This window comes from Cervus elaphus, chromosome 18, assembly GCF_910594005.1.
Source record: "Cervus elaphus chromosome 18, mCerEla1.1, whole genome shotgun sequence".
Taxonomy (NCBI): Eukaryota; Metazoa; Chordata; class Mammalia; order Artiodactyla; family Cervidae; genus Cervus; species Cervus elaphus.
This window is the reverse complement of record NC_057832.1, coordinates 49,125,722-49,149,138: the sequence shown is the minus strand read 5'-3', so window position 1 is coordinate 49,149,138 and position 23,417 is coordinate 49,125,722. Positions and strand designations below refer to the sequence as shown.

General features: G+C 35.4%; 1 protein-coding gene across 7 annotated transcripts in view; it reads left to right on the top strand.

Moving 5' to 3' along the window:
- LOC122674018 (platelet glycoprotein 4) overlaps window positions 1-23,417 on the top strand; it is a 93,748-nt gene that overhangs the window by 51,805 nt on the left and 18,526 nt on the right. For 5 of the 7 annotated variants that reach the window (XM_043872001.1, XM_043871997.1, XM_043871996.1 and 2 more), the window contains 7 exons: window positions 1,597-1,686; window positions 3,105-3,312; window positions 13,076-13,236; window positions 17,798-17,945; window positions 18,766-18,945; window positions 20,206-20,297; window positions 22,247-22,293. In XM_043872001.1, coding sequence (XP_043727936.1) covers window positions 3,193-3,312; window positions 13,076-13,236; window positions 17,798-17,945; window positions 18,766-18,945; window positions 20,206-20,297; window positions 22,247-22,293 — 748 coding nt within the window. In that variant the 5' untranslated portion in view covers window positions 1,597-1,686; window positions 3,105-3,192. The remainder of the gene's footprint in view (window positions 1-1,596; window positions 1,687-3,104; window positions 3,313-13,075; window positions 13,237-17,797; window positions 17,946-18,765; window positions 18,946-20,205; window positions 20,298-22,246; window positions 22,294-23,417) is intronic. The other 2 variants (XM_043872003.1, XM_043872002.1) reach the window with 1 other exon arrangement.

Below are 23,417 nucleotides of genomic sequence, written 5' to 3'. Positions count from 1 at the left end.
GAAGCTCCAAAACTTTGGCCACCTGATGTGAAGAGCCGACTCACTGGAAAAGACCTGATGCTATGAAAGACTGAAAGCAATTGGAGAAAGGGGTAGCAGAGGTTGAGATAGTTCGATAGCATCATGGATTCAGTGCATATGAATCTGAGCAAACTCCAGGAGATAGTGGAGGACAGAGGAGCCTGGCATGCTGCAGTCCATGGGCTGCTAAGAGTCACTAATGACTTAGCAACTAAACAACTCAACTTGCTCAGAGACATAAAATTCCACAGGAAAAATAAATCACTTGTTTAGGCTTGTGTGTTTTGTTTACATTGGGAAAAAAACATGTGACATTAATGACTATTCAAGCTTCTTAGCCACCAGGACCTCAGTGTGAATCAGTTTGTTCATCCTGATTTACAGTGGATCATCCTAGGTATTTGGTATAAGTGAATGGAAATCCTGAAGAATGAAAAAAGTTTGTAAGATTTGCCTTTTTCCATTTTGAGGGAAAGTCTTATTCCTTTATTTTCTTAACACTATTCTTAACATTTTCTTAGCTAAGCAATTAATACTTTTAAAAAATTAAATGCTTACTCAAGTGGGGAGAAATACTAATAAAACTAAAACCATCAGAATGGTACTGCAACCACAACCAAGCTATGGAGGAAAAATCTGAAACCATAACGAAGTATGATTTTTACTATTATCCTTACAAGACTGACAAAAATACCGTGTGTCCCTCCAACCTGTTGCAATTTTTGTTTTCCTTGGGCAAGGGCATTCTGAAGTAGGGAATATTTGTTTACAAGCTACAAAGCACAATCTGTTTATCAATGTCAGGTCAACCCTAGTATAGATTTCTTACTGAAATCAAAACTGCTCAAATAGTATGTTTTAGGTATTTGAATAATAAAGTCTTGTTACAATAGGATCTACTTATTAAGAATTTTCTTCCAAAGATAAGACTGAGTGAAATACATATTGACACAATCTAGTTGATTTTAACAGAATTGTTATGAATCAGTTTATTATTGTTGTTTAGGCTCTAAGTCATGTCTGATTCTTTTGTGACCTCATGTACTATAGCCCACTAGGCTCCTCTGTCCATGGGATTTCCCAGACAAAATTACTGGAGTGGATTGCCATTTGCTTCTCCAGGGGATCTTCTCAACCCAGGGATCCAACCCACATCTCCTGTATTGGCAGCCAGATTCTTTACCACTGAGTCACCAGGGAAGCCCTATGATTCAGCTCCCTACAGCAAAAGGAAAACTATTGCTCTTAAATATGTTAAAATATACATATTTGAGGCTAGTAAGAAAGCAATACCTATTACAGAATCTAGATATACTCTACCTTACATATTTTCTTCAAGTTCTGTTCACCTTTAGATGATATAAAAATCAATTATTAAAAAGAAAATATTCTGTAAAATATTTCAACATTTTCAACACAGTTGATACAAAAGAATTCAAGCAGGAACTCAATATCCATGAAAAAGGAATTTTATTTTAACAGTGATTATAATTTTGGTGGTATTAGAGAGTAGTGTAGTGTTAGTTTTCTGACAATGTATTTCCCTAATTTACTCGTGTTTTTTTGTTTTAATAGATAGGTTGCCACTGATTAGAAGAACTGACTCCTTCTAAGACTCATCAGATCATTTCCTGTAAAAACTATATCTTTCTAATTGTGAAAAAGGTAAAGAAAACATCTGTTACCATTCTTGTTTAGCATTTAGATGGAATAGACCCCAGTCAACCCACATTCAATCTGCAGGAGAACATCAGGTTCAGCTCAGTTCAGTCGCTCAGTCGTGCCCAGCTCTTTGTGATCCCATGAACACCAGGCATCCCTGTCCATCACCAACTCCCGGAGTCCACCCAAACTCATGTGCATTCAATCAGTGATACCATCCAACCATGTCATCCTCTGTCATCCCCTTCTCCTCCTGCCCTCAATCTTTCCCAGCATCAGGGTCTTTTCCAATGAGTCAGCTCTTCACCTCAAGTGGCCAAAGTATTGGAGTTTCAGCTTCAGAATCAGTCCTTCCAATGAACACCCAGGACTGATCTCCTTTAGGATGGACTGGTTGGATCTCCTTGCAGTCCAAGGGACTCTCAAGAGTCTTCTCCAACACCACAGTTCAAAAGCATCAATTCTTCTGTGCTCAGCTTTCTTTATAGTCCAACTCTCACATCCATACATGACTACTGGAAAAACCATAGCCTTGACTAGACGGACATTTGTTGGCAAAATAATGTCTCTGCTTTTTAATATGCTGTCTAGGTTGGTCATAACTTTCCTTCCAAGAAGTAAGCATCTTTTAATTTCATGGCTGCAGTCACCATCTGCAGTGATTTTGGAGCCCAGAAAAATAAAGTCAGCCACTGTTACCACTGTTTCCCTATCTATTTGCCATAAAGTGATGGGACCGGATGCCATGATCTTAGTTTTCTGAATGCTGAGTTTTAAGCCAACTTTTTCACTCTCCTCTTTCATCATCAAAAGGCTCTTTAGTTCTTTTCATTTTCTGCCATAAGGGTGGTGTCATCCGCATATCGGAGGTTATTGGTATTTCTCCCGGCAATCTTGATTCCAGTTTGTGCTTCTTCCAGCCCTGCGTTTCTCATGATGTACTCTGCATAGAAGTTAAATAAGCAGGATGACAATATACAGCCTTGACGTACTCCTTTTCCATTTTGGAACCAGTCTGTTGTCCCCCAGGTAGTATTGTGCAAATGGCTGTGTTTAGGTGGAAAAGCCACATAGAGGGCAAAAATGTCCATAAGTGTCCCTGGCTGACATAAGGTAGGCAGAGGGCAAGAGTACGTAAACATATTCTCCATAGATAAGATTTCAGTATGTTAATCATCCACAGGAAAAAAAAATTTTAAAGAGAATTTTGAGGAAATGCTCTATGTGATGATATTTATTATTTCTACCACTGGTAGGTAGGTCACATTAAAAAAAAATTACAAGACCTAGAAAGTTTTATTAAAAAAATAATCTGTCTATAACTGGCAAGATGATTTGTTTCAGTTGCGTGTTTTCCTTGTACTTTGATCTTTTTGTACTGATATTTATGCTTCTGTTTTATGATCTCCTCCTAATGATAGAACCAGACCTCTTGGCAACCACCTTCATCAGACCCGGGAGTTTGAAAGAAGCAGGTGCTGCAGTTCAGTGTTTCCTTGAACAAGAAACATGGGCTGCAGTCGAAACTGTGGGCTCATTGCTGGTGCGGTCATTGGTGCAGTCCTGGCTGTGTTCGGGGGGATTCTAATGCCAGTTGGAGACATGCTTATTCAGAAGACAATTAAAAAGGTACAAGTGGTATCAAGAACATTTCTTTTCATCCTGATTCAGTCTACCTTGACTTATTTTTGGCTTAGGGCTCCTGTTTTATATTTCATTATAACTGGCAATTATGTGTCTAACACAAAGGTGATTTTGAACAACTGAAACTCTACATGATAGAGAAATAATCAAAGTATGATGTATAGTCTATATGAATGCACTGTCATCTTAAGTCTAAATATTTAATTTCTGATAAAAACTATTCTAAGTATGCAGGTAAGTAGAAATAATTCCATTTAATTATGTAAAAAGGGTATGCTGATAGGCTTTTCATATGCTTTTGAATGAGAAATGAGTGTTATTTTGTGAGGGTACATTTATAAAAGTAGTTGCACTTTGGTTACAGCTGATTAAAGTAAAATCATATATAACTTAAAACTATGTTTAATAAGTATAACTTAAAATTGTGTTTAATATTGATTTAGGAATATTTGGTAAAATTGGTAAAATTTATTTTTGTTTGGTAAACTGTTCTATATGTGTGTAATATTAATAATATATGATTTTTATAAACATTTCCTACTGATGAAGGTTGATAAGGGACTTCTAGAAAATACTTTCAGAAATGTTACGCAGAACATATCCCAGTATATACATATATGTATCTGTGTGTATACAAACAAGTTCACTATAGATTTAACTAAAAATAAAGTGACAATATATAGGCTTCTACAACAAACTAGAATCTGTCTCTCATCCTAGTTCCTTCTAATTCAGCTTTATACTCACCAACTTTAACTGATAAAGAAAAGAAAGACTAGAATAAGGAGAAGTACATCTGCTGAAGTCCTAAACAAGGGATAGCAAATTCAAATGACTTCAGGGTTTGGAGACAAGCCTTAAAGAAAAGCTACCAAGAACAATATAAAAACAAGACAACGACTACTGTGAAGTTAAAAGTGTGTGCCCTGCTCAGAGGCATGTATGTTTATTTTTAAAATATAATGCTGGCCAAATAAACATATCTGAGTGCTAGCCTCAGCTGTCATCCTGGTTCAGATGCCAGTGGTCTAGACGGCAGTAAGCAGAATGCAGAGAGGATATCACAAGAACTGAATCATAAGTGGGCTAGACTACCAACTCATACTGGAGTTTCTGTTTCTGTCAAGACCTTTATCTGTCTCATCCATTCACCCATGTTTGACATCCTACTCTTACTAGGAGTAAATAATTACAATTATTTTTCACTAAAGCACTGCCTGACTTAACATGAAGATTTAATTTCAAATCTAGTTACCCAGGACAAGAAGTTACTATTTTCCAAAGCTTTTTTGGTTTTTGTTCAGCTAAATGCTTAGTCTGTAAATTAAAAATTTTTTCTGGTTGTACTATTATAGCTATTGTCTTAGTACAACAGACTATGAAATAGGACATTTTTGGTACAGTTTCTATACTTGTATGCTATATTTGCTTAATAATCACACAGGCGTTTCTATCTTTTCTCTTGCTAACTGACAGCAAAAATTTTAATCTCATGCATTTAACTGGAAATATTATACATTAAATACCATCTCCTTCCTTGAAATTTCCCACTTTTCTTGATATTATTTTAATATAGTTCAATAGAGACAGACAGGAGATGGTGAGGTGTGGAGTGTCTAACATGTTAGAGAGAACTGCTATGGTCCTATATCCTTTCTGCTCTGTAAACTCACTTCCCTTCTGTATCTGTGGAGTGAGAACACAGATACAGAAGGGAAATTTTGACACAGATACAGATACAGAAGGGAAATTTTGACACACAGACTATAATTTTTTTTTAATCTTCAGAAGAGAAAAGCGAAAATAATCTTTCGGTGCACAGCATCTTAGACTAAGATTTTCTGTCATACTTGATAATCAGTAGTGAACAATGATCATCTATTGTTTCTTCTTCTTATTCTACAATATTATAGAGAGTCTCTGTTAGACATCATCAGAGGCACTAACATCTATTTTAATTGTTTAATATTTATCTCTAAGTTCATATGGCTAATCTTGAGGAAATAAGAGTTTTCAGACATCAAAAATTTGTATAGTGGCTAAGAGAGAATAAATATTTATCTCAAGAAATATAAATTTTAATTGGGAAAAAGCATATTGTAAAAAAAACTACAGAGACTTGTGAAACTCTGTAATTGAATTCTAAAGCATACACTATTTAGAAAGAGAACTTTCGCAGAGTATTCAGTAACTTCAGGAAGAAGGTGAGACTTGAGTTGGATTTTGAAGTACAAAATTTTGAAAGTCCAAAGAGAGTTCCATTAAAAATGTCAAGGGACTGCTTAATGCCATGGGAAAAAAGTCGTGGAAATGCAACTAAATACTGTGATGACAGAAGGAAAAATATTTTTTTTTTGAGAAAAATATTCTAAAAATGTGTCAAAATAAAGAAATAACAGCAGAGATGATTAAAAAGATAATAACATGGGGTAAAATTTAGGAAACTTTTGAGCATCAGGCAGAAGACTATTTAATGACATGACAGGCAATAGTAGTGTATATTTACCTGTAGTTGTTAGATATAACAAAATCTGCATTTAGAGACTGGTATCAAATATACTATATGCTAGTAAGTTATATGCCACACATACTAATATATTATATTATATACTAAATAAATAAAGCATTTTTTAGTCCTACTAAGAGCTTCATATATACTAATTCATTTAATCTTCACAAATATCGATGAGAAGGTACTACCATCACAAGACCTTAAATCAACCTGACAACTCACCTAGCCAAAAGGAATAGGAGTTAGTTTCTAAACCGAGGCAATCTGAAGGCAGAGATGAGATGATTTATACATTTTGCACTCTCTAATTCTACAGCAGAAAGTGTTGGAAAGTGAGGAGACCAAATACAGGAAATGTTATGTAGGTCATGACCACTTTCAAGGAGAATTTAACACTCACTTTTAAACAGATCTTTGCATAGTTTGCATGTAACAAAAGGCTCTCTGGCCTAGTGTGATGGAGTATGTAGAACTGATGGGTGATGGAATGCAATGGATAGAAGAACTAACTAAACAGGGGGAGAGAGGAGTAAAAATTTCACACTACAAGATGTCCAGTTTGCTCTTGACAGAAACATATATACCTTGGAAGAGTAAAGCACAGAGGTTTTATAAGTGATTGAAAAGAACATCAGTGATATTTCAAAGGGAAGGTTCAGAGATTTGTTCATTATTATAGAGAATACAGATAAAACCAAACAATAGATATGTTTAAGGAGAGTTTTAGTATAGAGACAAAAGAGCAGAGAAATTACTACGGGATTTGTGCATTCAGAGGTAAGTAGGAAGACAACAGAAAACAGAAAAATTATTTTATATGAAGCAATGAAAAACATACACTGTAATTTTTTTAGAAGTTATTATGAAGCCAGTTTTTAAGGAAGAAGTAAAATTATCTCAGGCAGATGAAAATTAAGGAAATAGTAGTTAGAACACAGTCACTAATAACTTTAAAATTGTATTTTCAGTAGTGCCGAGTAATAAAGTGGGATAAAATAAAGAAACAGAATGCTTTCCCTTCTTATTTTTGAAATGAGGGTTACCTGCAATCTTTGGGTTATGCTGTAACCCAGCTCAATATTCACAGACTAAGACATCATCTCTAAGACATCACTTCTCAGCCTTTTGGTTAAGATCAAGTGGCTCAGATGATAAAGCATCTGCCTGCAATGCAGGAGACTTGGGTTCAATCCCTGAGTCAGGAAGATCCCCTGGAGAAGGAAATGGCAACCCATTCCAGTACTCTTGCCTGGAAAATCCCATGGTCAGAGGAGCTTGATAGGTTACAGTCCATGGGTTGCAAAGAGTCAGACACGACTAAAAGACTTCACTTTCATTTTTCAAGACATCATCAGAAGCCCTTCAATGGTCAGGAGCTGTGTAGTATATTTAAGACAGCCTGCTTTTGCTCTCAGATTTTCATATAGCTGTGTTGACCTTGCTTATTTTAATTATGTAAAGATGTTGGGACTTTTTCTTTATTTAAATAAAACTGTTTCTTTTAAACTTAGTTTACAAAATTATTTTAAATATGAGATTAGCACATGTATCTGTTTGGCATACATGTAGAGGTCAAATCTTTGAATTATGTGTAAGCACAGACAGCCAAGTGTCTCGCCCCTGCCTCAAGAGCACTTAGGTTAATACTGCTATTTTACAAATATATATATATATATATATATATATATATGTTGTACTACCAGTCAGTTTATCTCTACAATTAAAACTCATTGCATGTAACTTGCATTATTTAATGGACTAACAGCAAGTTGGCAAAGTTATTACCTATATATAAGCACCATAAAAAAATTAAAGTGCTTAATTTAAAAAGATAAGAAAACCATCTTATCTTGTTCTCTAGAGTTGGAACTCTGATACTTTCTGGTTCTCAAAGATGACACCTGATACCAGTATCTGAAATGGCATAAAACAGTCGATACATTTTACCATTATATTTCTTTACTCACTATTTCCAAAGGAAATTTTGTAGGGTTTTTATGCATTACAGGTAATTATGCATTATGTAGGGTTTTATGCATTATAGCTGAATGCTTTTATACCAGTGTTTCAGATCATGATTCCTAGTAGAATTGAGTGGGACCAGCAGATTTATGCAATCTTGCTAGATAGACTAAAAGTCAATGGCATGAGCTGCCACTAATGTGGAACACAGAAATCATCAAAGGACTTCAGAAAAAGGTCAAAGTTCTGGCACCACTCACAAAGGATAATTTATCACCTGACACTATAAAGTATCACTTGATTAATATTGCTGAATATTATATAACAGGCAATTTTAAATAGTTTGAATTCACCTATGATATTAACCATGTAATATCAAGGCAATCAAGATATCTTTTTCAGTTAAAAGACTAATGTTCAATCATACCATCATTCAATTACACCATTTCCTTTCCCCATTCTTAAAAAGAATGATCTTCTCGTAGCCAAAAAAATGCTTCCATATAAAATAAACATAAATGATTATAATTTTGACTTATTAAAATGACTATAATTTCAAAGCAAGTCAATATTTGATAGCAAACTTTATACACATATATATTAATTTCATGATGTATGCTTAGACTATTTCTAGATATGATAAAATAATTTTTACCTTATTATAGTATCTAAAAGCTCAAAAAAGTGCCAGATGTATATAGGTTGTTAAAGATAGTAGAATTTGCTTAAAATTTAATAACATGAGAACATGAAATAATCTAAAATAAATTCTAAACTTAAATAGTAAAACACGGATTAAACATTAATCTGCACATTAACTCCAATAATAAAATCACTTAAAAGTGTTTTAAGAAACAGCAGGTCAGCATGTGTAATTTTCTTCCTCCAGCCCCATTTAATCTCAACATAGTATACTTTTCATGCCAAATAAAAATTCTCCCATTTTAGGTTCTTACATAAATACTTGGAGGCTGATTTCTTGAGTTTCTGAAACATATTATATCTAATCAATTCCACCAATTGTTATTCTGAGGTTTAACTGATGACTTGATAATAACCTGAGACCAAAAGCACTTTTTGACTGTTGGCACAACTAGCACCAATATTCTTTTTTTGTTTGTTTTGTTTTTTAATTTGATTTTTATTTATTTTCCATTTATTTTTATTAGTTGGAGGCTAATTACTTTACAATATTGTAGTGGTTTTTGCCATACATTGACATGAATCAGCCATGGATTTACATGTGTTCCCCATCCCATCCCTCTGGGTCTTTCCAGTGCACCAGCCCTGAGCACCCGTCTCATGCATCCAACCTGGGCTGGCGATCTGTTTCACCCTTGATAGTATACTTGTTTCAATGCTATTCTCTTAGAACATCCCACCCTCGCCTTCTCCCACAGAGTCTAAAGGTCTGTACTATACATCTGTGTCTCTTTTTCTGTTTTGCATATAGGGTTATCGTTACCATCTTTTTAAATTCCATATGTATGCGTTAGTGTACTGTATTGGTCTTTATCTGTATGGCTTACTTCACTCTGTATAATGGGCTCCAGTTTCATCCATCTCATTAGAACTGATTCAAATGAGTTCTTTTTAATGGCTGAGTAATATTCCATGGTGTATATGTACCACAGCTTTCTTATCCGTTCGTCTGCTGATGGGCATCTAGGTTGCTTCCATGTCCTGGCTATTATAAACAGTGCTGCGATGAACATTGGGGTGCACGTGTCTCTTTCAGATCTGGTTTCCTCGGTGTGTATGCCCAGCAGTGGGATTGCTGGGTCATATGGCACCAATATTCTAATCCTCCCTTTCTCTTTCTCTAGCATGTAAACACATAGGAGAAAATGTTTGATCATAGGAAGACTTCTTGTAACTGGTTCTAAACAGAACAAATTGGGGTAGTAAGTGAAGAAGATGAAGACTCTTTTCAGTATGTTTCTGCTTTTTTAGGGAAGTTTTGATTTCAGTGGATGAAGAATAAATATAGAAATAATTAAATAGCAGAAGCATCACAGGATTTTATATGAGTGCCACATGACTGGTTCAGACAGGAATGCTATGAATGAAATAATTAATATAATTATACCATATTCCACCTATATTGAGTTTCAGAAATATTAATTTCATATAGTTCAACCTCATATTATATCTAATATTATTATTATCCCTGTTTTACAAATAAGGAAGCTGAGGTACAAGAAATCAAATAACCTGCCTAAGTTTAAATGGTTAGCATATGATCAAACTGGGAATCAAACTCATAGCATCTATTTCATTGTTAACCACTTCACTCTGGGCTTCCCAGGAGGCTCAAACAGTAAAGAATCTGCCTGCAATGCATGAGACCCAGGTTCGACCCCTGTATCAGGAAGATCCCCTGGAGAAGGGAACAGCAACCCGCTCTTATATTCTTCCCTGGAGAATTCCATGGACAAAAGATCCTGATGGGCTACAATCCATCCAGTCACAAAGAGTCGGACATGACTGAGCAATTAACACTTTCACTTTTCACTCTAGGCTTTGAGTAAAGAAGCCAATATACTTAGTCAGGTTGGTAGTAGGGTAAGGAAATCTGCTTTACGTGATTCCATCTTTCAGTACTCTATAAGAACTTTGAGAAATGGGACAATATTATTTTTTGTATATGTATTCTATATAGTTCATTCACAGGAACATAGTTAGACTAAAGTTGCCCATCATGTGGATGAGTACTGCTTTCCCATAACAGCAATAATCAAGTGACCACAGGACTAGATAGAGGGTATAACAGTCCCAGACATCTGCCTTCAAATTAATGTAGCAAAACAGAACTTTCAAAGTAAATGGCTTTCAACTCAGCTGAAGACCATGCCACACTAGAGTCAACAAGCTGAAATCCAGGGCTAAATAGTCTGAATGCTTAAAGTCAGGGATAGATACTGATGTATGTATCAGCCAAGGGAGAGGATCTTCAATTATATTATTTTTTTTTTTACATAGAATTTCACCTTTGTATTTCAAATTTACTGAAAGATCCACAAAATAGGCCAGACAGTCCAAAGTCAATTTAAAATCAAGGCCTTTTAAATTCACAAAGAATATAAGAACTTGAACTCCTTTTTAAGAAGAGGTTATGATATATTTAGTCTTGATAAAGAGGTCTATACAAATTTCTAGTACCTAGGTAGTCTTAGGATCAGGAGAAATTCATTCCTATTCTGACTGATTCAATATTTTTCTCTGTCTCTGTACAAATTGTGGTTTTATAAAAACCACACAAGATTGGCATGAAATGCCGGATTCACCATTATCTACTAACAAATTATTATGTAACATTGAATCAGACATCTGTTTCTCTAGGACCCACTTCTACTACTAAAAAAAAGTGGATGGCATTACATGACCCTAACTCTAAAGCCAGAAATTCAGTGCACTCATTTCAACTCTTTGTGTTTCAACTTCCGCATTTAAAAAATTATCTCCAGATTGACAAATAAGACAAAGTAACTCATGGCCCTTAGAAGAAAGACATGATACAGTTACAATTTCTTTATATAAAATGCACAAGCATTAGAGTCAGGGAGATTTCTGTCCCACCAAGTACATTATTGAAATAAAATATGTGTTTTGAGAGGTAATGATAAACAATTGATATTATACTAGTCCTTAAGATTCTACAGTGTGAAAGGAATAATGTGCATGTGTATATGTTCATGTGTGTTCTCTTCTCATAATTCCTCTTGAAATGGGTCAATGAACAGAGCGTGCAGCTTCCATGTAGATTTCAGTTTCAAAACCCTCATCCTTCACAGTAAACACCTTTGCATTTACAATAGCCATAATACTTATCTACACATAATTTTGTCTTGATTTGGGTTTGCTATGGAATTAAGACTTTTGGGGAGTAATAAAACACTCTTCAAGGACAACTGCTTGTTAAAAGTACTAAGGTCTCACACTGCTTTAATAGCTGCCACGTACCCAGTGTAAAAGGCTTGTGACAGCGCAGGATTTTGTAATGGCATTTTAGTTGATGCCCTGTTCTCTAAGGAATTCCCTTTTTCCCTCCATTAAGCAATAAGTCAAGTGTCCTGAAGATTGCTAATTCACTTTGACTTCTACCAACTAAATGCAGAGGTGACGGGAACAAAAAATATACCAGGGTGTAAAAGAGGACTAGCCTAAGGGTCAGAGATTAGGATCTTCATTGTGATTCTGCCACTAGGCATTTGCCTCAGTGACCTTTGAGCCAGGAACCTGGTTTCTCAAGAGTGTCAGCATGCTCTCCTAGAAAATGTGCTAATAATGTTCACTGTCCTTTTCTGACCCATCGTTCTATGAATTGATGCTTCCTGGTGAACTAAATAAACAGGTGAGATTGTTCTTGTGGGTTTCAGCCTTATTTTCTGTGAAATGCTTTCCTTCCTCTTCCTTTAGCAGTAAAAGGGTAAGCTGGAGCTTTCCACCTGAGTATGTATTCCTTCCAAGGTAGTTAATTGGAAACACTGCCTGCCACAAAGTCACCTTTGCCTCCATTAGCTACTAGAGCTCCATAGGCTTCTTGCTCAGAGAGTAAAAGCCTTGGAAGGAACCTAGGAGAGCATCTATGATAACTCCCTCACTTTACAGATAATAAAATTGACCTTAAGGGATTTGGTGACTATTCTGTCTCAGCTCCTAAACTATTAATAGATACTTAGGTATCCATACTAATAGATACCTAGGTTTCTGCAAATGTACTGAGAGGAAAGCCTCATTGATCAGGGTTTTGAATGGGAGAAATCAAAGTTGTGTTTCTCTTAACAAATGTTAACTGATTTTCCCCCAAAGTATCCAACTTCTGAAGAAAATGAGAAAACTTCTAATTCCACTAGATTTTTTCTGTTTTTCCCTTTTGCCTCTTCAGTCTAACTCATTGAGGGTACATAAGAAATTTAATATTCAACCTGATAAGAACTTTTTTGAAATGCTTTAATTAAACTTGCTTAATAAACTCTGTTACAAATTGTTGCAATATTGAAATAGGGTCACTCTAAAGCTTGCCAGTGGCTGGCTTTACAATCACCAGACATGTTTGCAATATTACACACTGATTTTCCTTGCTGACTGAAAGAGATTGCTAACCATAATGTGTTGAAAACATTTCTGTTGCAAGCATGTGGCAGGTTGCAATGGTTTTCATGAGCAGGATACTTAAGCCTGGTCTTTCACAGGCTAACTAATTTTTAAACTCCCAACAGGTGCCCATATTGGCTACAAAAAAATAATCCAAACTTATTTTCTTTCTCATAGGAAGTTGTCCTTGAAGAAGGCACAATTGCCTTTAAAAATTGGGTTAAAACAGGCACAGATGTTTACAGACAGTTTTGGATATTTGATGTGCAGAATCCAGATGAAGTGGCAGTTAATAGCACCAAAATTAAAGTTAAGCAAAGAGGTCCTTACACGTACAGGTGAGTCCCCAAAATACGTGGCACTCTTTCCTTGAACACATGTATTTCTGAAAAAGCTTCCACTTGACAAATGTCATTGTATTGAAATGTACTTATTATTTTCTTACCATTAATATATATGGAAATATTTTGTTTCTGCCTACACAAAACCCTAATCTAAGGATTTAATGATTATTAAAAAACAGGTTTTATTACGAATTTACCAGCATCAGTTAACTACCCTACATTTAACAAGTCACACATGTTTTACACTTGTGGCATGTATGTTTCAAAAACTCTGAAATATGCATCTAAATAGAAAAAATCTATCAAAATTTTTAAAATGAGTATTTTAAAATCTTAAAATTGAAAAGTATAGGTATATGAGTAGTTCTCAAAGTATGGCTCCTGGACCAGCAACATCAGTATGACCTCAGAACTAGGCAGAAATGCAAATTCTCAGGCCCCACCTTAGACCAAGTGAATCAGAGACCCTTGGTTTGAGGCTGGCAATGAGTTTTACAAATATTCTGGGTGACTGCAGTACATAGACAGTTTTGCTAACCACAGCATTAAACTTCTATGTAAGTAAAATACCTGCTTAGGATTTCTATTCAAACGTTTTCCAGGTCTTAAGAGTGTATTTATGCAGTAGTTTCATTCTTATATTTTCTCCAGTACTAAGACTGAATAAAAAATACCTTTATCTACACGCCTTAACAGTTTAACACATTTTGAATAGAATCTAAGATCCATCAGATGTAGGGGGAAATAATTAGCCAGAACTTTTCATTTTGTAAATTTAAAAATCAAAGTGACACCAGGCAAGTGAAATGGTTTGTCCACGATGACAAAATCCTGGAAACTGGGTAACTCCTAGATATTTGTGTACATTTTCCCCCTATCAAAATTATAAACACTAACCTTAGCCAAGTATTACGACATTTATAGAGCCCATATGGGAACAGAATTAAGTCCTGTTGTATCACTTATTATATAAAGGTTTATTTTTCAAGGATAATTACAACTAGTTATAGACAATAATCAAGTATTATCACAAAACTTCATATTTGTAAAGATTTCTAATTCATAGTTTTACGTAGTCTGTAATTATGTAATTTCTTTCCTCTCCATGCATTAATTTATTTCTATATCAGCAACTCATGCTCAAATATAATGAAGTAACAATAGTTGGGGGGGGGTGATGCCTGCTGCTGTAACATAATATATAAGCTGTAGAGCGCCACGGTACTATTCCATCCTAGTAATTATCCCCATCTCCTGTCTTCAGACATATGTCTATGACTATCCACAACTCAGTCAAAGAAATCTTGGATTTCATTGTTACAGAAAAAAATCTTACTTTCAGAAATATTAAAAAAAAATTTTTTCCAGAGTCTTATACTTCTTATATCACTATCAAAAGCCTGATATAAGATATCTGAATATCTTATTCCAAAAAACGTGTACTCTGAAAATCTAGAACTCACGTATGACCTAATATAATCTAAGTATAACTGATTAAACTTCTGTCATAGCTCAGTTGTTAAAGAATGACAACTGCAGTGCCAGAGTCCGCCTGCAGTGCAGGAGACCTGGGTTCGATTCCTGAGTTGGGAAGATCCCCTGGAAAAGGAAATGGCAACTCACTCTAGTATTCTTGCCTGGGAAATCCCATGGACAGAGGAGCCTGGCGGGCTACAGTCCATGAGGTCTCAAGAGCTGGACATGACTTAGCAACTAAACCACCAAACCATAACTGATTAAAAATCATACCCTGAGAAAACTGAATACATGTGATAAGAGAAAATAGGTGATATTTGAGATCTATCTCATCATAGGTTTTGCTTAATTTTTTCACTTGTTTGGCAGGGCGGTTGTGGGGGGGGGGTGTATGTTTTTACCTTTAAGGGTGAGTGAAGTCGCTCAGTCGTGTCCGACTCTTTGCGACCCATGGACTGTAGCCTACCAGGCTCCTCTGTCCATGGGATTTTCCAGGCAAGAATACTGGAGTGGGTTGCCATTTCCTTCTCCAGGGGATCTTCCCAACCCAGGGATTGAACCCCGGTCTCCCGCATTGCAGGTAGATGCTTTACCCTCTGAGCCATCAGGGAGATCCTTCTTTTAAGGATATTCATTGTGGAATGTAAAAAACAAACATAATATAGAATCCTGTCCCAGTCCTGCTCTGATAGGTGATAAGATACATATCTTATTTTTGGAGGCTAAAACCTTCATTCTCTAAGGGATAAAAATGGAGTGGATTAGATATAATTCATTTACTTGGAGAAGCAATGAGGTGGGGGTTAGAGAAGTTGGATTTTCAGCTAAAGTGTGTAAACAAACTCAGATTTATATAACAATTCTAAAGGAATCTCATGATGTCTTATGATGTTGACAAAGGAATCCTTACTGTCTACCTAGATGCCTTAAATAATGGGAAAACAATGGTTACCTTTCAGAAAAAGTAAATAGTTTGAGAGTCTTCCATGTGTTGAGGTGAATTTACTTCCTATCAATTACACTCTGAATTCAGTTGAAATTGGAAGTGAAGGAGGATGTCCCTCCTCAACAGAACCATACGGGCTTATTTGCCTTTTAGCTGCTGAAGTGAGCTTGATGAAACTTTGACAGGATGTGACATGGGTCAGAGCATGAAACTTCCTGGATTGAGATGTTAATTATGTATACCATCTCTATGAAGACCTGGTAACTCCTTCAGAATATTCTCAGATCGAACATAAATTTTAAAAATTTTTAATTACTTTGCTTTGGCAGAAGTGCATGGAAAACAATATGAAGCAATTTCCTCCCTTTGACCTTATTAACCAACACTCTGTAAAACCTGTATACATTCTAATTTTTAAACAAAAACTTGAGTACTTATAATCTCTTTTTAAAAGTACATTCTAAACACAGACCTCAGTTTGAAGGATTTTTTTTTTCTGTTAGTGAGTGCCATCTGCTGGTATAATGTAAGTACAACTAAGTGAACTACAATTTGGGTCACAATTATGGCTCAGCTGGTAAAGAATGCGCCTGCAATGTGGGAGACTGGGTTCGATCCCTGGGTTGGGAAGATCCCCTGGAGAAGGGAAAGGCTACCCACTCCAGTATTCTGGCCTGGAGAAGTCCATGGACAGTATAGTCGCAAAGAGTCAGACATGACTGAGTGACTTTCAGTTACTTACACTTAACTTATATTGATATTATTTCAAACATGTAAAATAAATGTTCCTGAAAATTATGTTAATTTTAAATATGAATATGTAATATAATTTTAACATGTAATTATCTAATATAAAAGAGTAACTGACTAGTAATAGATTCTCCAGGATGATGTCTCAGATATTTATATTCTTTGTATGTCTACAGTACTCCAAGGAGAATAAACAATAAAAAGCTTGATGAAATTGTATTAGAAATAAGATATATTTCCATATTTTTGTGAATTCTCTTTTCAAAGAGTGTAAAAAATAATTTCTTCATTCAAAAACATTTACCAAAAACTTACCCAAGTACCAGACACTGCTTGGGGATACACAGTACTCATAATACCTATGGCAAAGGAATCTACATTTTTATTATACTTGATTGAAATCAGGTCAGGCTTTTCTGGTTGGTTTTGTTTTTTCCATTTCAGTCCCATGGTTTTTCAGTCTTTATCTTAGATAACAACAGATAACATTTAGAAGCTCACATGATAGAGACATTCGGATATATGATAGAGCAGTGAATAATGTACACCTTATTCCATCTCAGTAAATATCTTGTATGTACAGAAGATTTTTTTCCCCATGATATTACTCTTCACCACATTCCTAAAAAGTAGTTGGTACTCTGCCTAGCAATTACAGCCAGGCACTTAGAACTAGTAACTATTCCATACATGGGGTAGGGCTGGAGACGAATTGATCTGTGATGGTGAAATACATTGTTAGTTATCTTTAATTCTCATTAAAATAATGAAAGTTATAATCAAGCCAATGATGGAAAGGCTATCTACTTTGAACAGTCCTTCTAATAAAAGAAAAGGGGCTCATAATATTCCCCTGCTTCAACTTCTGTTTCCCCCTCACCCTCAAGATAAAAGGTGAACATCTAGATGTAGAATGCAACCCTTTAGTCCTTGAGATCTTGCTCATTTCGTGGCTTTGTTTTCTACCACTCCCCTTACTCAGACACTGTAAACCAACCATATTGAAACGTGTTATTTCTAAAAGTACATGTTCTTCCATATTTTACCAAAGTAAAGTTCTATCTGTCACTCAAACCACTTATATGGAATTGTATCCTGTCCATTATCCCCACCATATCCCAAGCCTGGGTTTTTACCTCTTCTATCTTCTCACAGAATCTGTGTAACCTCCTATAATAATATGTATTCCTTCTCCCCTGGTATGTTCATCTAAGACCTTCCTTCTCTAATTTGCTAGAGACTCAGTATCAGCTTGCTTATCCTTTTGGTCTACTTGTTTAGCATAATTTCTGACAGTCTATGTACTTAAAATTATTTGTTGCATGAAAGAATGACATTCATTTGAAACAACTGTTTTGAGTTTTAGTTACTCTTGTGTTTCAGAGTTCGTTATCTAGCCAAGGAAAATATAACCCAGGACTCTGAGAACCACACGGTCTCTTTCCTACAGCCCAATGGTGCCATCTTCGAACCCTCGCTATCAGTTGGAACTGAGAATGACACGTTCACCATTCTCAACCTGGCTGTAGCCGTGAGTAGACAAACAGCAAAATTACTGATTTGGAAATCCTCTAGAATCCAACTGTAAATAATCTCATGATTAAAGCTACCATTAGATATCATTTTTTTCATTTTTATAAAAATACTTTCTTATGCTACTATTTTTAATTATGATCATTTGGAAAGATGACAAGATCATAGAATAATCAACTGAAGACTGATTAGAAGACCACTTAATGTGTATCATTTTAAAAAGTAGGATTTATGGGGCTTCCCCTGTGACTCAGTGATAAAGAATCTGATAATGCAGGAGACGTGAGTTCAGTCCCTGGTCCAGGAAGATCCCACATGCCTCAGAGCAGCTAAGCCTGTGCTGTTGAGCATGTGTCCCAGAGCCAAGGAGCCGCAACTGCTGAGCCCACACGCCCCAGCTTCTGAAGTCTGCACACCCTAGAGCCCATGCTCTGCGTCAGGAGAAGCCAGCACAGTGAGAAGCCCACGCACCACAGTGAGAGACTGGCCCTGCTCAAGGCAGCCAGAGAGAAGCCTGCAGAGCAGTGAAGACTCAGCACAGCCAAAATCAACAGCCAATGAGAGGAAACAAATAAAATGTGTCCAAAAGTAGGACTTAACTTTGAAACTCCTCTTCCTGTGGCCCACACAACCACAGAGAAATGTAATCATGAAGAGACGAAGAAATAATATACTTTTAGCCCTGGCTAGATTTGACAGTCATTTTAAAGATAGCTGGAACTTGTTTTATTCAGTTTAATTCTTACGTTTATATTTATTTGTTAAGAAAGTGATAACTGCAGTCGGTGTCTTAAACCATGATTTTTTTTTGTTTGCAGGCTGCACCACATCTCTATCCAAATTCATTTGTTCAAGGAATACTCAACTCACTTATCAAAAAGTCAAAATCTTCTATGTTTCAAAACAGAACTTTGAAAGAACTACTGTGGGGCTATACAGATCCATTCTTGAATTTGGTTCCATATCCTATTGCCACTACAGTTGGTGTGTTTTATCCTGTGAGTAGCAATTATAAATGTTGATACTGTTAGACTTTAACTGGATAAATATAATCACATTGGCAATTCGTAAGTTTATCATTCAGTGTGTTAACCCTATTTCTGATCTCGGAATACATACTCTAAGTTTTTAAAAGTCTCTACCTCACATGGATTTAGCTTTCCTAGTTGGGAAAATTTAACTTATCTGAATTTAACAATTAAGTTTAAGATTAAGAAGTGGCCATTTAATTAAGTTTCCACTCCTAGATAAATATGCAATTATCTAAAATTAGGTTATAAGGTGCTAAGAGTTTGAACACTGTTTTTGGTTTTGGTTTCCTGTCTAAAAAAACAAGTTTAAGCTGTGTTTTATTTTTGTTAATTGTATTCATCATATCATTCTTAAAAATTTGTTTCAACATAAATTTAAAAGTCACCTTAAATTGTACACAAGATTGATACATCAGCATGTTTTATTCTCTTAGATTTAGTTGGTAAGAACATCTGTGAGTGAGTGCCGTGCTCAGAGCTGATAAGAACTTCTAGCAATCTACAAACTCATGAAATGGCAGTTTGGAGATAAAAAGTGAATTTGGTGATGTACTTAGTTATAGCAGAATGTTCCAAATTATAAATAGGACAAGGTGACTATTGCATTGAAAATTTTACTGTGATTCCATTTGGCACTATATGAGATATTAATTACATTCTGCAGTTCATTGTTGTTATTTTACTTTAGATGGTTTTTAGGGTTGCAAGTTCATATATCAATCAAATATGAATACAGAAAGCCTTAAGGGAGATAAATTCAGTTACTATTATTTCACTCACATATTTTTATTTCTTTCCTTGGCTAATTCTGTTTTTAATTTTGTGCACCTCATCTTAGTAACTACTTATTAGAGATGGTAACATCGAGACAATGTCTAGAAATCGGTCATTTTTCTCATAGGTTTTGTTCACTCTCCCCTCACAATATATTAGGAGTAGTGATCAAAGTGGCCTTTCTGGATTAAATAAAACAAAGAGTGCTAGAATTGGATCATGTCAGCTTTGGCACTTGTTACATTACTTTGTCTCAGCATCTAGCATTTATTTTTAGTTACCTTTTGTATTCTGTGTTTTTAAAATATTAAAGACCAATAATTTTGAAACTATTGCATATATATTTAAAATCATATAAAATAATTATGAACAACCACTGAGAGTTAATTACAAATTTAATAACTTGGAAAGTATGGTTTGTTGTAGAAGTAATTTTTTCTTGTATCTCTTCAGTACAATAATACTGCAGATGGAGTTTACAAAGTTTTCAATGGAAAGGACGACATAAGCAAAGTTGCCATAATTGACACATACAAAGGCAAAAAGTAAGTATCCAGGCAAAGTGTGTGTCACTGGGATACTCTGAGGCAGGCAAGGAACTTATTTACCAGCTGGTAAGGCACAGGGACAACGTGTGGAACAGAGCTGCTTGTATCTCAGTCCTAGAAGCTCCCTAGGTCTACCAGGCATTAATCCTTTAGTTGTGATGACTGGTCACACTAATGTATTTTTGCTGAGTTTCAGCCCCACTGGAGGGTTCACCTTTATGAACAAGTTCTCTTACATAAAGAAATCTAAAGGAACTACTTCCATCTCTGCTGCATAACCATCATACATGCAACAATGACATAAATGCAAATGAGAATAATCAATATATCAACTCATCATCTAGTAAGTAGGAATATAGACATCTTACTGTTTCTTTTTTAACTGAGCATGTCAAAAAACATCATTCATTCCAGGGAGATGATTAAATGTTCCAATAAAGATGAAAGTTTAATGAATCCATGCAAACATTTTCATGACTTGCCCCTTCAAAATTTTCCTGAAATAATTTTCTATATTGATAATTCAGCTTTTAAACCATTATCAATGCAAAAAATGGAATTACTACTTCCTGTTCCAAAACTGACATATTAAATCTGAAAATAAAGTGTACACCTCCTATGAAGTAGTAGTAGAATGAGATATGTTCACATAGCCATGATTTCCTACTTCTTCCAAGTTCCTGCCTGTTTATGTGGAGTACACCTAATCTATCATATGTCTAAAATACAAAGAAGCCCAATAAATATCAGGGGGAAAAAACTTTTCAAAGTTGAAATTAGAGTTTTAAGATCAGTAATTTTTGACAAAGAATAAAGTGATCAAAATCAAGAGAGATGAAATATTTTTATGATTAAGTAACCATTACTTCACATTGAGTTTGTACCTAAAAATCGCCTAAAAGAGTTAAATACTCACTCACATAGACTTTTCATCTACAGAGTTCATAGTCATGAATCATTTTGAAAATTCTAATGGAGGACAACAAACACTTCTAAATTCTCATTTTAGGGAAATCACATCTCTGTATATTGAGGAAAGTGAGAATTTCTTCCATTTCAATATTAACAGAGTTTTTGAGGAGAGCTACTAAATACTCCAAATTGGAGTAAGACTTTCATTTAAGATTATGATAAGGTTAACTTAACTGACTGAGCATGACTGACAGCTTATTCTGTTTAAAAAAGAAGCCATAGCTTGCCTTGACATCTTACTGGATGGTATGTTAAGAGTGAAAAAACCATTTTTCCATCACCAAAAAGTGGTTGAGTATGCAGAGAAACTATCACTACTGTTGTTTTCATTATTTCCATATATAAATATACACACACATATATTTTATGTAGACACCAGAATATAAATTAATAAACTTCATCCTACTTTAATGCCAGCTCATGCAAGAGTTGAGAGAAAAATATAAATTGATTTTCTACATGTTTCTAAATCTCTATTAATCAAACATCTCTTTCCTCCTCCACATTCTACTCTTCTCTCTCATTATATCAGTTAACCATTTAGTATCTTCCTCCTACTCAGCTGGACACGTCAACATAATATGAAATAATCCACTTCTCCCATTAGAACAACAAAAGAAAAAACTTTCTTGAAGTAGACATCTAAATGTCTGATATGTGTTTTTCAATTTTCTTTTTACAGAACTTTATCTTTTCCAAGTTGTTCCTAACTACCAAATTTTGGCAGCTTTTCTCTTATAATTTAACTATCTAGTGGTATCAGGCACTTCCTTTATCTCAGCAAGATGCCGGCTTCAAGCAATACATAGACCAAATGACTTAGAACATTTTCCTAAACTTAGCACCTGTCACATCTAGTCTAATAAACTGTTATTATTTTTGCAGAAATACTGACTCATAACAGACAATATAATGTGAGAAGGTGCTTCTGAAATGAGATTGATCATTTTCTTTTTCTTTTTTTAACTCCTAAGGAATCTCCTCTATTGGTCAAGTTATTGTGACATGATTAATGGTACAGGTAAGTGTACCAAGTGATGGGTGAAGAATCCCTTTGCGGTAATATCACAATGAAACCACCTTCTTTCTCCCACAAATCCTCCATCATATCTACAATGTTCTGGGGGTTGAGGATATCCATTTACTTATCGTGTATCCCACAACATAATTCAGAGTCTCTATACTTACATATGGGCTTATTAAATGTATGTCTAATGTGATGGGATTTCTGAAGATTAACCACTGAAGATGAGCCTTTACTGCATTCTTTGGGAAATGTTTACTTCGTAAAAGCTTTACTTAAGTGAACTTCCTTCCTGGCCACAGAAGTAAGGGGGTAGAAAATTTTACAGTAGTAGTTACTGTTTGCACGTTTTGGAAATACCATATAAGCTATGACAAATCTAGACAGCATATTAAAAAGCAGAGACATTACTTTGCCGACAAAGGTCCGTCTAGCCAAAACTATCGTTTTTCCATTAGTCATGTATGGATGTGAGAGTTGGACCATAAAGAAAGTTGAGTGCCAAGCAATTGATACTTTTGAACTGTGGTGTCGGAGTAGACTCTTTTTGAGAGTCCTACGGATTGCAAGGAGATCAAACCAGTCCATCCAAAGGAAATCAGTCCTGAATATTCATTGGAAGGACTGATGAATATGAAACTCCAGTACTTTGACCATGTGATGCAAAGAACTGACTCCTTAGAAAAGATCCTGATGCTGGGAAAGTTTGAAGGCAGGAGAAGTGGGCAGCTGAGGACGAGATGGTTGGATGGCATCACCAACTTGATGGACACAAGTGTGAGCAAGCTCTGGGAGTTGGTGATGCAGGAGTTCCCCGCACTGGGAAGTCTGGCGTGCTGCAGGCCATGGGGTCACAAAGAGCTGGACAAAGCTGAACTGAATGGTTTAAATTCTAAAGAATTAAAAAATCTAGATAAATACAAAAATAAAACATGTGTCCAAGTGGAGGTTTCAATAATGAGGCAGAATCAGAGAAGTTCAAGGCTGAATATAGATTTTGAATGAGATGATCAAAATGAAAAAGAAAACAACAACAATAAGACACAGCTGCATCTGTACTAACCATGAAAAATGTATGCAAAAATAACACTGTGAAATAGAACTGGGAAGAAAGAAGGTAC